Source organism: Vipera ursinii (assembly GCF_947247035.1).
Source record: "Vipera ursinii genome assembly, chromosome: 1".
Taxonomy (NCBI): Eukaryota; Metazoa; Chordata; class Lepidosauria; order Squamata; family Viperidae; genus Vipera; species Vipera ursinii.
Genome location: NC_139512.1, coordinates 344166979 through 344180398, shown reverse-complemented (window position 1 = coordinate 344180398; position 13420 = coordinate 344166979). Strand labels below are relative to the sequence as shown.

Sequence of the window (13420 nt, the reverse complement as noted above, 5' to 3'; positions counted from 1 at the left end):
AGTGAATTAGGCAAGCATTGAACCTTTGCATGTTTTTAGTTTTGGTAAGTTTGAAGTCAACTTAGCTATTTTTATAGAAAAGTAGGGCATCGTTGAAGGCAAGAACATAAAGAACATACTGTGTCATCTTCTCATTTTTAGGACACAGATCCTAACATTTTTATCTATTTTACAGAACAGATAAAAAATTCAGACCGTGCACCCATTTCTTAAAATCAAGAGACTAAGGTTTGTTGCAGTTGTATAAAATGTATGCTCTTGCCATGCCCCAGATTTGATAGAACCAACATTCTTCATAAGATGACAAATTCATGTTTTAAGAATATAGTTCAACAATACATGGAGATTGTTACTATAGTATCTCTTCCCAAAATGGCCACTGACATACGTTGTAATTTGAAACCAAAACAAAGCTAAAGCTGGACAAGATCAAATCATATGAGTTAAACTAAAGAACCTTCAATTGTCTTACAGTACAATATCTTTTGAGGTGCCCCCCTAATTTCCACTTTTGACTCAATGAAAGAGCAAATTTGATATAGTATTTGGGCCTTCTTGTGGCATAGGAGAAGCTTGGGGATCACCATCAATGAATTGGTGGAACCTGCTGGTCACTGAATGATATATAAGACCATCTCCACATATTAGAAAATGTATCTTTGCATATTCAATGACAAATGCAATGCCTTGCTAGAGTGCTTTAATTAGAGCAAGATTGCTGTTGGAACAGCTGCTATGAGCTAATACACAATGCTATTCCTTACCCAATTCATACATAAGTAAACCTGTTTGTTTGTTTAATCTATATTTCAAGCTAGTCATAAGTTGAGGATAACCTGTAACATCTTCTCTAGTACTTAAATTAAAAACATATATCTTCTTCCCATATCTCATGCCTTATAGTCAAATTACAAAAAAAACCCACATTATTCATTCTAATCAGCAAAAATCTATTAAGAACTTAATATTATAAATCACTCAGAGCTACCCTAAGATAAGATGGGCAGCCAATAAATTAATAACCCAATAAATAAATAAACTACCAGAAATACTAGCATTTATATTTTGATCTTAATTAAAGAAGTTCAAATTTATACTCAGCAAATTTGCACTTTTCTCTAAGAAATAAAGCAGAAGATATCATTCCTCACTTACAAACAAGTCTGGAGAAAATCTGTATGGAGCTAAACATGGGTGATCCTTGTCTTCTCCTTAATCTGAGGAGGAATTTTGAGGAGCTGTTCCTTTCACCAGTTTCTATTTCAGTCACTGCAAAAAGCAGTGTTTCACTCAGTCCTCTATGCTCTTCCTGACGCCCTGTCTTCACAGTTTTTCTAAATGACAACAGGGTCAGGACCATAAGGATTTAGGAGGAATGATCATCCGTAGGTTCGCAACAGCAACAAAAAAGGCCTGACTTTGGGATCCTGCAAGGGGCCTTTGTTTTGCTGAAAAGATCTAGAACATGGTGACTCAGTTAAATCTTGCTGTCAGGGTTCAAGCTGAGGATCCCAACGAAGTAAATACACAAGAGTCATTTAGATCTCTAATGCAAAACTTTATTGGGTACAGCATACCGGCACTAACAAGTTGAAAACCAGCTCCGGCAATATGGTGAGGAAAGGATAATTAAAAGAGTAAAACTTTCCCTCCCCTCTCTGACAGTTCAGATCACACGATCCAATTAATCCTCAGGCAGTTGTTATGAGAAGAACGCCACAACATCTCTTCAGTGACCTTGGTTCCCATCTGGATAGAATCCTCCTATACATTCCAAACCTTCCCCTCCCCCCCCTTTGCAACTGTAGACAGACTAGAAGCAGCATGGCAGTCCTAACACAAGCAATCTTCACAGCTTGACACTTGCCAATTGGACAGAGACAATTGGAGAGAGTCAGTCTAATAGATGAGAAGATTATAAAGCTAATTCTGATCATAGATGAGGAGAAGAAGAGGACAACCAGCAGCAAAGTGGATGGACTCAGAGTGACGATAGGTGTCCCATTGGAAAACCTGAAAGACCAGCTTAAGGACAGATCATCCTGGAGAAAATCTATCTATGATTGCTAGGAGTCAAGAACAATTTGATGACACACAATGAATCTATTAAAAGTCTCCTAGGCCCCAAGCTCCTTCCTTCCCAACTATTGTTTCTTTCACTATTGTTTCTCTTTTGCCTTGATGAAAAAAGAAGGTTGGATTTTCAATAACTCAGCAGAAGCCTAAAGCTGAAAGAAGACTCCTAATTTAATTATTAAGAGTCTTTCCCCCGCCCTTCCGCTAAAAGAAAGAATCTTAAGGTACAAAATGTACCAGATGCTTGTGGCATATACCAACTTTCTTTTATTATTAGAACTCAACGTCTAACAATCAGAGTTTGATGGAAAAAGACCTCCACTTCTGCAGGACCCCCACCCCACCCATAGTGACTTGTAGGGTCTTCTAGAATTATGCAACTGTGATACTGTGTCAAAAGAACAATAATAGATTTTGTATCACTTCAAGGATGGTTGGGAAATCCAAAAAGAGGGAAAATGTTGCTAGTATGCAAACAGCTCTAGGATTAAGTAATCCTTTGCCCAGGAATTTGTTTTGAATTTCCCAATTGAATGGATTCTCCCACACACAGAATTCCACTTCCTGTTCCTCCAAGTTATTTCATCTCAGCAGTGCAGGTAGTCCTCAGTTAACAACTAATTGAGCCTGGGAACTCCACTGCTAAGCAAAGTGAAAAATGACAAAATTGTGCCAATTTACGATAGCAGTTCTGGAAGATCCAATTGTAGTCATTAAGTGCAACATCACTTGATTGCTATTTGCAACCTCTGGTTGGCTTCCCCTTTGACCTTGCTTGTTGGAAGCTGGCAGTGATGGTCACAAACGGTAATCATATGACCATGGGACATTGCAACCGTCATAATCATATGACGGTTGCCTTGTGCCCAAATCACACCCACATGATTGTGAGGATGCTGTGACAGCTGCAAATTCAAGCACTGATCATAAATCTTCTTGTTCAGAGCCAACTTTGAGCAATTGCTGAACAAGTGGTCTCTACATGAGCACTACCTGTATATTTTAGGGTAGGAGAGAAATTCTTTTGTTGCTAGTGTTATTTAACAACTGAGAACCTTTCTAATTTCAAATAAATTATGTAAAGTTCAGCAACGAGATCCCGATGGATAACTTCTGTGCAGAAGAACGACATAGACGCTTTGCATTTTAAGATTGTGCTTTTGAGGGGAAAAGGCAGAGAAAGAAAGGTTGCCAACGTAACATCTGTTTGCAATGCCTTAAACCAAACATCTCATTTCCCAGGATCATACAATAGCTACAGAGGTCTGCCATGTGGTTCCAAAAAAAGACATAGCTGCTTTAAATAGTTGTGGAGGGGGGGTTGTTCATACCTGCATTCTGGAACACCTTTTTGCTTTATCATTAGTGACCTTACATCTTGTATTATAAAAGACAGTCCTTTATTTCATAAATACATGCCAGTTGCCAAGCACTCAAATTTTGATCATGTGACCATGATGCTGCTGCAATGGTTGTAGTGTGAAAAATGGTCATAAGTCACTTTTTTCAATGCCATTGTAACTTTGAACAGTCACTAAACAAATGACTAAGTTGAGCACTACCTGTCAGTGTATATGCACTCTTCTTTTTGCATGTTCTTAACTCTGTAATACCTGTTTCTATTACACTTCATAGCTGGCAACTTATGAAAATATATAAAAGTAGTCATGTTTCAAGGAAATTAGTCCACATATTTGGCTGTCAGGGCTGATTTAATCAAGTGACATATGTGTGTAGGTGAAGCAGTCCTTATTAAATGCTGCCACTGTTGTTTGCTTTAGTTCAGATTCATGATATTCATAATAGGATTTATGTAACAACAAATAATAACCAGAAAGAAAAAAGAGGTTGTAATTAAAGTTCATACAAAACAGGTACACCATGGGTATAAAAAATAAGGTATTAAAAATGCTTATATTTTTTATAAGATTGTTTTTTACAGCCTATGGCTTCAGTGCAACTCTATAAAATTCAGTATTTCTTTTTAGCAAAATAAGTAAGGTAATAGAACCAAAGTAGATGTTATGTATGCATTACCCAAATATATGGGGTACATTTCAAAATATTTTCTTAAAAATGAGCTTGCTGCATAATATGGTGTCTGACTGACCTTTTATTTCATTTATTCATTTTTAGATTATATAGCCCAAAACTATTGGATTGCTTAGAAAGTGGTAATTTTTCAGTGAACTCTTGAGAATTTAAACCCTGGAGTGGAACTAATGCTCCAAAATTAAATATACTATAGAATATTATATGCTAAGTAAACAGTTTTACCTTTGTTGCTTGCATGTTTCTTGTCAGGCGTATAAAAGTTAATACGTTTGGATAGTAATTATTCAGGTTTGAAAACTAGAAAAACAAGCATATTTTGAAAGCAGGAAATAAGGATGGAGTGGATGGAGTATGCAGTACTAATAATAAGGCACAAAGGGCAGTTAATTGCAAAATAGAGCAGGATGGGCAAAGACCACATGGTAGAGCCAGGGGAACAGGATGTACAGGTAGTCCTTACTTAATGACAAGTCACTTAGTGAGCATTGGAAGTTATGATGGTTCATACAACCTGACTTTGAAGTTCCACAATGCAATCAAATTTTGGGCACTTGACAACCAGCTCACATTTATGGCTGTTTGCAGCATCTTGTGGTCGCACGACAGTGATTTCCAGCATTTGTTCACTGCTAACACTGTTGGGTGGCCATTCATTCATGAGCCCATCAAGATTGACACATGGATTCATGATCTGTCTCAGTTGTGCTTTGCAGGTAAATCTTTCTAAGACCTCTTCCGCTAGTGAAAAAGCCAAGAACTTCTTTTTGAATTATTTTCTGATAGGCAGAAGAAGTGAGGGCAATGGGGTAAGGGGAATGGTATATTAGTATGGTTTGCCAGGTGTTCAGACTGAATTTGGCATCTTTATCCACTTATCGCGTCCTTCCCAAGGACATGACATAGGCAAATATTGATGTTTGATGTTGTTAGAGGTGTCGTCACAGGTTGTCAGCTGTTCCCAGTAAAACTGCCTTTTGCAGTTGACTGATGGTGAATTTGCCAGTGCTGATGGTGTTCAAGTGGTGCTGAAATGTTAGTATAAATTTTATTTATTTAACCAAATAACAGGGCTGGAAGGGACCTTGGAGGTCATCTAGTCCAACCCCCTGCTCAGGCAGGAAACCCTATACCATTTCAGACAAGTGGCTGTCCAGTCCCTTCTTAAAAACCTCCAGTGTTGGAGCATTCACAACTTCTGGAGGCAGGTTGTTCCACTGGTTAGTTGTTCTCACTGTCACAAAATTTCTCTTGTCAGTTGCTTTGGAGAATAGGTTGACTCCCCTCTTCCTTGTGGCAGCCCTTCAGATATTGGAAGACTGCTATCATGTCATCCCTCGTCCTTCTTTTCATTAAACTAAACATGCCCAATTCCTGCAAGCGTTCTTTATATGTTTAAAATATATTTGCTTGCCTCCTTGTTCACTTGCTTGCTTGTTAAATGTATTAGCTGCCCATCTTGCCACAAAGAGACTCTGGGCATCTTCCAACATTAAAAGTAATAAAACCATAAAAAATAAATATTTCTAATAATAAAGATACACATGATAGTTAAATCTCCTCTATTGGTCCATCAACCTCTTCCAGCGTGATACTCCCTCTGTTGGGGCTCCAAGCCAAATGGCAGAGCCAGGTCTTCAGTCCCTTACAGAAGGTCAGGAGGTGGGTGCAAATCTCACCCAAAGAAGATAAGGTGTTCCTTGGAGGTTGGGTGAGATCCTTTGGATGAGATCTGCACCCACCTCCTGATGTTCCATAAGGGCCCGAAGACCTGGCTCTGCCATTTGGCTTGAAGCCATGGTAGAGAAAGCTCTTCTCCTGGATCCCGCCAGTGTAATTACTTTGTATGCTACTCAACTCTCAAGGACTCTGGGTGACTCACAACCATCAAACAAACAAATAACAAATCAACCCCAAGATCAATTGATTTATCAATACTGATGGTGTTCAAGTGGTGCTCCAGTGTTATTGGTTTTATTTATTTATTTATTAAATTTAAAATGGCAAGCAGGAACCCCTCTCTCCCTAGCCAAAGGCACTTGAGCATCCTGCTTGTTTACTTCCTTTTTAACAAATTCTTCTGCCTTCTGGAACCCCCAATACAGTAATGCTAAGTTTTGCAATCCAGGGCACTTTTTGTACTCTGTATATTTCACAGTCTCTCGAAGACAAAAATACACCCACACCTTCAATTAGGTCATTCTCAGCTAGGCTTAATTACTTTCTAAACTTTGCTTGTTTTACTATAAACCTGAATTGTACTTTCCCACCTATCAGCCTGCCAAGAACAGTATCCAGAAATTGCAATTCAACCATTTTCTATTATTTTTGCCTTTTAATAATAGATGCCTTGTTGATGAGGTGCAGTCTGGTTAGGGCAAACGAGAGGGTAGCAAGCTTTGGTTTTCAGAAGTCCTGAAATCCCATTATGCCAACATAACACACACACATATGGAGGCAAATATATACTTAAGCAAGTACCTCACACATTGTTTTGATTACCAAAATGATTTGATTACCCTTTGGAACCAGCTTCCCACGGAGCTTAGGACCGCCCCCGACCTTCGCTCATTTCGTAGGGACTTGAAAACTTGGTTTTTTGAGTTGTCTAAATAGGCCCAGACTGAGGGGTTTTAATTTTTAATTAATGGGGTTTTAGTTAAGTTCAGGGATTAATTTAATCTTAGTTTTAATCATTTTTAATTGTATATGATGTATTTTAACTTTTAGTTTTCCCTGTAAACCGCCCTGAGTCCTACGGGAATAGGGCGGTATATAAATTTAAATATAAATAAATAAATAAATATAAAATAAAGATGCATTTATTTATTTATTATTTATTAAATTTGTTTGCTGCTCACCTCCGCCCTGTGCGTTCCCACAGAGAGGGCCTCCTCAGGGTGCCACCGGTCAGAGAATGTCGTCTGGTGGCCCCCAGGGGAAGGTCATTCTCTGTGGGCGCCCCGGATTTATGGAATCGGTTGCCGGTCGAGCTCCGGATGGCGCCCGACCTTCGCTCCTTCCGACGCGATCTGAAGACTCACTTATTTGAACAAGCTGGCCTGGCCTGATGGGGGATGGGTTGGGATTTTACTGTTGTTTTAAAGATATGTATTTATTGTTTTAGCTTGGGCATTGTGTTTAATTCTTTTTAAACTTTTGTATTTTTGTATTTTTATATGTTTGCCCTGTTCACCGCCCTGAGTCCTTCGGGAGAAGGGCGGTATATAAATAAAATTATTATTATTATTATTATTATTATTATTATTATTATTATTATTATTATTATTATTATTATTATTATTATTATTATTATCTCACCACAAGGACTCTGAGCAGCTTACAACATTGCAGTATTGGTCTAAGACAGCAGTGGCGAACCTTTTGGAGACCGAGTGCCCAAACTGCAACCCAAAACCCACTTATGTATTGTCGGGTGCTGAGTGGGTGTGGCCCATTGGCTGGGCGTGGCCCATTGGCTGGGCGTGGCTGCGGTGGTAAGGGCAGACTGGGTGGGACTAAAAAGTTCAATCAATTCCAACTTTGCGATTTTTTTCCCCACAAGAAGTTGAAATTGATTGATTGATTGAACCTTTTTTATTTTTTTTTGCACATGGCAGTGAAGGCCTAAAGCGAAAAGGTTTTATAAAACCCAGCTGAAGGCCTAGGACTGGGGCAACAGCACGCATGCCCACAGAGAGGGCTCTGCGTGCCACCTGTGGCACGCGTGCCATAGGTTTGCCACCACAGGTCTAAGAGAAAACTGAATATCATTTTGCCTTTATGTTTTTAATGAAGTTGTTAGCTAATCAAATTCCACCTATCCGGGGAAGCTAATGCAGAATATGATTTTCACCTTTGGACTTTTTTTTTAAAAAAAGCATTTTAATCATTATTTGGATGCAGGACTCTTAAGGGAAGTTGCTAATCATAAGGATCCATCAGAGAAAATGCAACATTATTTAAATTTAATATATTTTCTTAGTAAATATTGACTCTTAATGCTTGAATCACTGTTTGGGAAATAGTTATGGAGCCCTTTTCTTACTCTGGCTGCGTGACTCAAACAAGTGGGATCAGTTCTGTTTTTACTACAATCCAGCAACCAAACGTTAGAGGAAACACACACACCGACACATGTGGGTGCCTGTAGACATATACAAGCCTGTTTTGCTTCAGAACTTAATAAAAATCTGTCTTTCCATAAATAGAAAACTGTTTCCGTTTAACCTAAGCTGTTCTAATTTAGCCTTGAAAAGTCCCCAGGAGTTTCAGCTGTTACAAAAGCCGCATGACCAATCTTGGGTGCTCCAAGGACAGCGCCTATAACACCTCTGCTGCACAACTCACATTGGGGGTTGCTTTGCTTCTGGGTTCAGTTCAAAGTATTGGTTATTACCTTTAAAGCCCTGTACGGTATAAGTCCAGGTTACCTATAGAACCATCTTCTCCCCATTACATCAGTCAGGTAGGACCCTGTCAGTTTAAAGAATTCCAATGTTTATTTATTGATTAGATTTTTATCCTGCATTTTATTATTTTTATAATAATACTCCTTCCTCCTCCTCCTTTCTCCACAACAACAACTTTGTGAGGTGGGTTGAGTTGAGATTGAGTGCCTGGCTCAAAGACACCCAGCAGGACTAGAACTCACCGTCTCCTGGCTTCTAGTCTGGTGCCTTAACCACTAGACCAAATTGGCTCTCAGTAGCATAAATAGCAATACATAAATAAATAACCACCATAATACTAACCCTGGGTTAGTATTATAACATCTGGTCCCTTGGGAGCCCTAGGTCCCTTGACAGCATAACTAGGTCTTAAGGGCTTTATGATCAAAAGGGATGGGGCCAATCTAATTTCAGGGGAAATAATGTTCCATAAGACAGGTGCAACAGTGAGAAAGTACATTTCCTGGAACCCCTCAGATATAGGTTCCTAGCCAATGGTACCCGTAGCATGCCTTCTCCATGAGATCTGATGGGACTGGCTGATGCAACCAGGGAGAGATGATCTTTCAGCTGCTTTTGTAACAGCTGAAACTTTAAACAGTACATGGGTATAATAATGATATGGAGTAAGTAGTAGGGGAGGTAACCTAAAATTTTGACTTGGGATGGGGTTTGTGGGCAGATGGCCATTCCAAAAGGCATGTTAAACCTACAAAGAAGTTCTTGTTTTTGGACCCTGGATTTTTTAAAAATCATTTTAAATCCATATCCATCCAAATAGAGAACATAGTAGCGTTCCATTAGTTAAAATCAGCTCTGTAACTGGACAGTTCTGCCAACTTGCAAAAAATAGGATTACACAAAAAAGTAAAAAATTAAGTATAGTGTGGATTATGGTCATCATTATCAGAACCAGGAAGCTGCATCTCTATACTGCCTGTCATAGTGCTGGAAAAGACAGACCTTCATCCTGATCCTACCTTAGTGCTCTTCCTATGCCTTTAAGGATAAGTTAGTCATGATTCCCACTATGATTGTGTATGTAAAGAGACTGATCCAGATCTTCCTCATAGTTTGATATAGGTATTGCGCTTTGGCCTCTGGAAGGTCTCATAATAAGTTGCACTTGTGTAATCTTGGTTGTTTGCATTGCATAAATATTCCTTGAATGCTCAAATATAAGACACTTATTCTTGTGGGACCAAGGAGGCACTCACACCTGAGCAGTAGTTTAATTTTAAAATATTTGGGAATGTTCTTTGTTGATGATACTTCAGAACTTGCTTACTGTTTTGTAGCTCAATTCATCCATGAGAGGTGATGCTGGCTATCACCCTGGCTGGCTTTGAAAAGAGTTTGGAACAATTCATGGAACTAGTAGGGATCAATAGCTCTTAACTTTGAGGGAAGTAGACTCTAGAAAGAGTGCAAAGAGCAACAAAAACGATTAGGGGACTGGAGTCTAAAACATATGAAGAACTGTTGCAGGAACTAGGTAAGTCTAGTCTAATGTAAAGAAGGACTAGGGATGACATGATAGCAGTGTTCCAGTATCTACGGAGCTGTCACAAAGGACAGGAAGTCAACCTACTCCCCAAAGAACCTGAGGGAAAAACAAGAAGTAAAGATGGAAACTTATCAAGGAGAGTTCCAACGTAGAAATTTCATGACAGTGAGAACAATTAACTAGTGGAACAGCTTACCTTCAGAAGATGTGGGTGCTCCCTCACTGGAGGTTTTTAAGAAGAGATTGGACAGCCATTTATCTCAAATGGTATAGGATCTCCTGCCTGAGAAGGGGGTTGGACTAGACCTCCAAGGTTCCTTCCAACACTGTTACTCTGTTATTTTGACTGCCTCTGAAGGACATCTGCTGGGAGACTTGTGGGCTTCCTTGTTCAATTGATTAGCCCCTGTGAGAACAGACTGCTGACCAAGGTGGACCAAGAGGTCCAGTCCAACAGAGCAGTGCTTATGTTCTTCTCCTTGAAAGTCAATAAATAAAATTGTTTTTCTGTGCTTTTTCGCCCTTCTATTTCAGAGCTCCCTTCATCAGAACACTTGAGCGTAGCAGATGCAACATGGCTGGCCCTCAACGTCGTCTCTGGAGGAGGTGGCTTCTCTGGCTCTCAGCCTATTGGTGTGACCAAAATTGCCAAATCAGTCATTGCTCCACTAGCCAATCAGAATATCTCAGTGTTTATGCTTTCCACCTATCAGACAGACTTTATTCTGGTAAGGAAACCTTGATGTGAAGAAATGCTGGGAGAAGGAGGCATATTCTTTCCACCAGGATCCTAATAAGAGTCTCCAAAAGTGCTTTTCAAAAGACAACTGGATTAAGAAAATTGCCTTTTGAAAAGCAATTTTGGGACACCCATGACCTGGATAACTGAGAATCTCCATAGACATCCTAATAAGAATTAAGTACACATTTGAAGGGATGAAGCTAAATTCTCATGCTTTTTTCCCATTGATTTTTCCTCGGATCCGTGATAAATTACTGTAATGTGCAAAGTAAACTTTGCACATCTGTTTGCTTTCTTGAACTCAGCTGAGCCAAACCTCTGGGCTCAGAAAACCATAGTTTGCATTTTTCCCTAATTGTCAAGGATAGCAGTTTAACCAGAGCCATCTGCCCCCATATACATTACTATCCACACTTTGAAATTGTTGGTTAAATTTTTGGAATTTTGTATTGTTATTCTTCAGACCTTTCTCAACCTCTTTCAGTAAGCAGGGCAATGCATTATGTCTTTTGCAAATATGTAACAGGTCTGTAATGCCGCCACCTTTTAAAAATGTTCTCTAATAAAAAAGATGAAACACTGTATTTCCAAGCCACAAATGACATTACTTTTACATCAATCATGCAGAGCAAGGTCCCAAAAGTGTTCAAGCAGTGAATGCTGAGTACAGGCAGTCCTCGTTTATCAACCACAGTTGTGGCCAATAACTTGGTCATTTAAGTGAAGTGTGGTTGCTAAGTGAAACCATGATTGTACTTACAATCTCACTTCTGCTTTCCTTTGCTTTAGTGACCTGCAAAAGTCCTAAATATGAGGATTGAGTGCAAAGTTACTTTTCCATCATTACCGTTGCCACGAACAGTCACTAAATAAGGACTATTTGTAGAAAAATGGAATAAACCACTTGGTGGAGATAAAATATCTTTTGTAGGTTAAGAACAGGGGATTGGAAATGGAAAAGTAGGAAGAAGTAATCCTGTCCATCAGCATTTGTATTACAATATTTGGTGGCACGTTATGATCATATGTATATTCAACAAACCCTGCTTAACAATCAATATTCATTGACCTATTGCAAAATTGGAACAGCTGGTTTAAGGAGTTTCCAATAATACAGAAAAGGTTTGGTTGTGAATAAGGAACGTGAAGTGCTTTAGAGAAAGTGCTTTAGAGAAAGGCCCACTTAATTGTCATTTGTGAAGTTCAGAATTCTGCATTCTTACTTCAATTCAGAATAGTTCAGAAATAGTTTAGAAATCTTAGCTGGTCAGTCAAACATTTCAAGAGACCCAAAGACTGCATGGATGCATTTCTCATTCTTTGTCCAGTGCCTTAATCATTGCATCAAACTGACTCCCCACACAATACATTAGTGTATATTACAATGGACTTGAGTTGTGTGTGGTTCATTTGTCTTATAATGCAGTTTAAACCAAGCCATCCCACTGAGGCATTGTTCAATATTTGTAATTATTCAGGCATAGCGTATTGTGTGAAGGCAGCAGCTGTATTTTTTTTTAAAAAAAACAACAACACACAGGGCTAAGAGTTGAGTATCTTATGTCAAGCCATCCATGATGAAAAAGTTAGAATCAGGACAATAACCTGATAATACAAACATGGCCACCATAACCCAGTCTGGTGATAGCTTTCACACACAAAGTGCAAATGTTTATGATCTACAAAAACTCTCAGCTCCTGTCTCAGATCAGTTGATTCAACTGATGAAGAATTAAATTCCTGAAAGTTGACAAGGTGTTCGTTCCCCTAAGGAGATTTTTTTTTCCCCCTCAGGTACGTGAGCGGGACCTGGCCTTTGTTATGCACACCCTGGCTTCTGAGTTTACCATCCTCAGGGTTGTGAATGGGGAGACTGTGGCAGCCGATAACCTTGGGATAACCAATGGATTTATGAAACCAAAACTGGGTAAAGAATTCCCTTGCCTTCTTCAGCTGTCCCACTTCAGGGCCAATGCTTCTTTTCTCATCCAGCCCATAAAAGCTGATTGCCTAAGGGCAGATAATATACAGGTGAAACTCAAAAAATTAGAATATCATGCAAAAGTTCATTTATTTCAGTAATGCAACTTAAAAGGGGAAACTAATAGATGAGATACTCATTACATGCAAAGCAAGATAGTTCAAGCCGTGATTTGTCATAATTGTGATGATTATGGCTTACAGCTCATGAAAACCCCAAATCCACAATCTCAGTAAATTAGAATATTGTGACAAGGTGCAATATTCTAGGCTCAAAGTTTCCTACTCTAATCAGCTAATTAAGCCATAACACCTGCAAAGGGTTCCTGAGCCTTTAAATGGTCTCTCAATCTGGTTCAGTAGGAATCACAATCATGGGGAAGACTGCTGACCTGACAGTTGTGCAGAAAACCATCATTGACACCCTCCATAAGGAGGGAAAGCCTCAAAAGGTAATTGCAAAAGAAGTTGGATGTTCCCAAAGTGCTGTATCAAAGCACATTAATAGAAAGTTATGTGGAAGGGAAAAGTGTGGAAGAAAAAGGTGCACAAGCAGCAGGGATGACCGCAGCCTGGAGAGGATTGTCAGGAAAAGGCCTTTCAAAAGTGTTG

The 13420-nt window shown here is 39.2% G+C and overlaps 1 protein-coding gene across 3 annotated transcripts in view; it reads left to right on the top strand.

Annotated features, from left to right (window-relative positions):
* Positions 1 to 13420, top strand: part of CASTOR2 (cytosolic arginine sensor for mTORC1 subunit 2) — a 118889-nt gene that overhangs the window by 85779 nt on the left and 19690 nt on the right. For all 3 annotated transcript variants that reach the window (XR_014490827.1, XM_083349400.1, XM_083349401.1), the window contains exons 3-4: positions 10621 to 10814; positions 12623 to 12755. Coding sequence is in view for 2 of the 3 variants with exons in the window: in XM_083349400.1 (XP_083205526.1) it covers positions 10621 to 10814; positions 12623 to 12755 (327 nt within the window). In the remaining variant the exon portion in view is untranslated. The remainder of the gene's footprint in view (positions 1 to 10620; positions 10815 to 12622; positions 12756 to 13420) is intronic.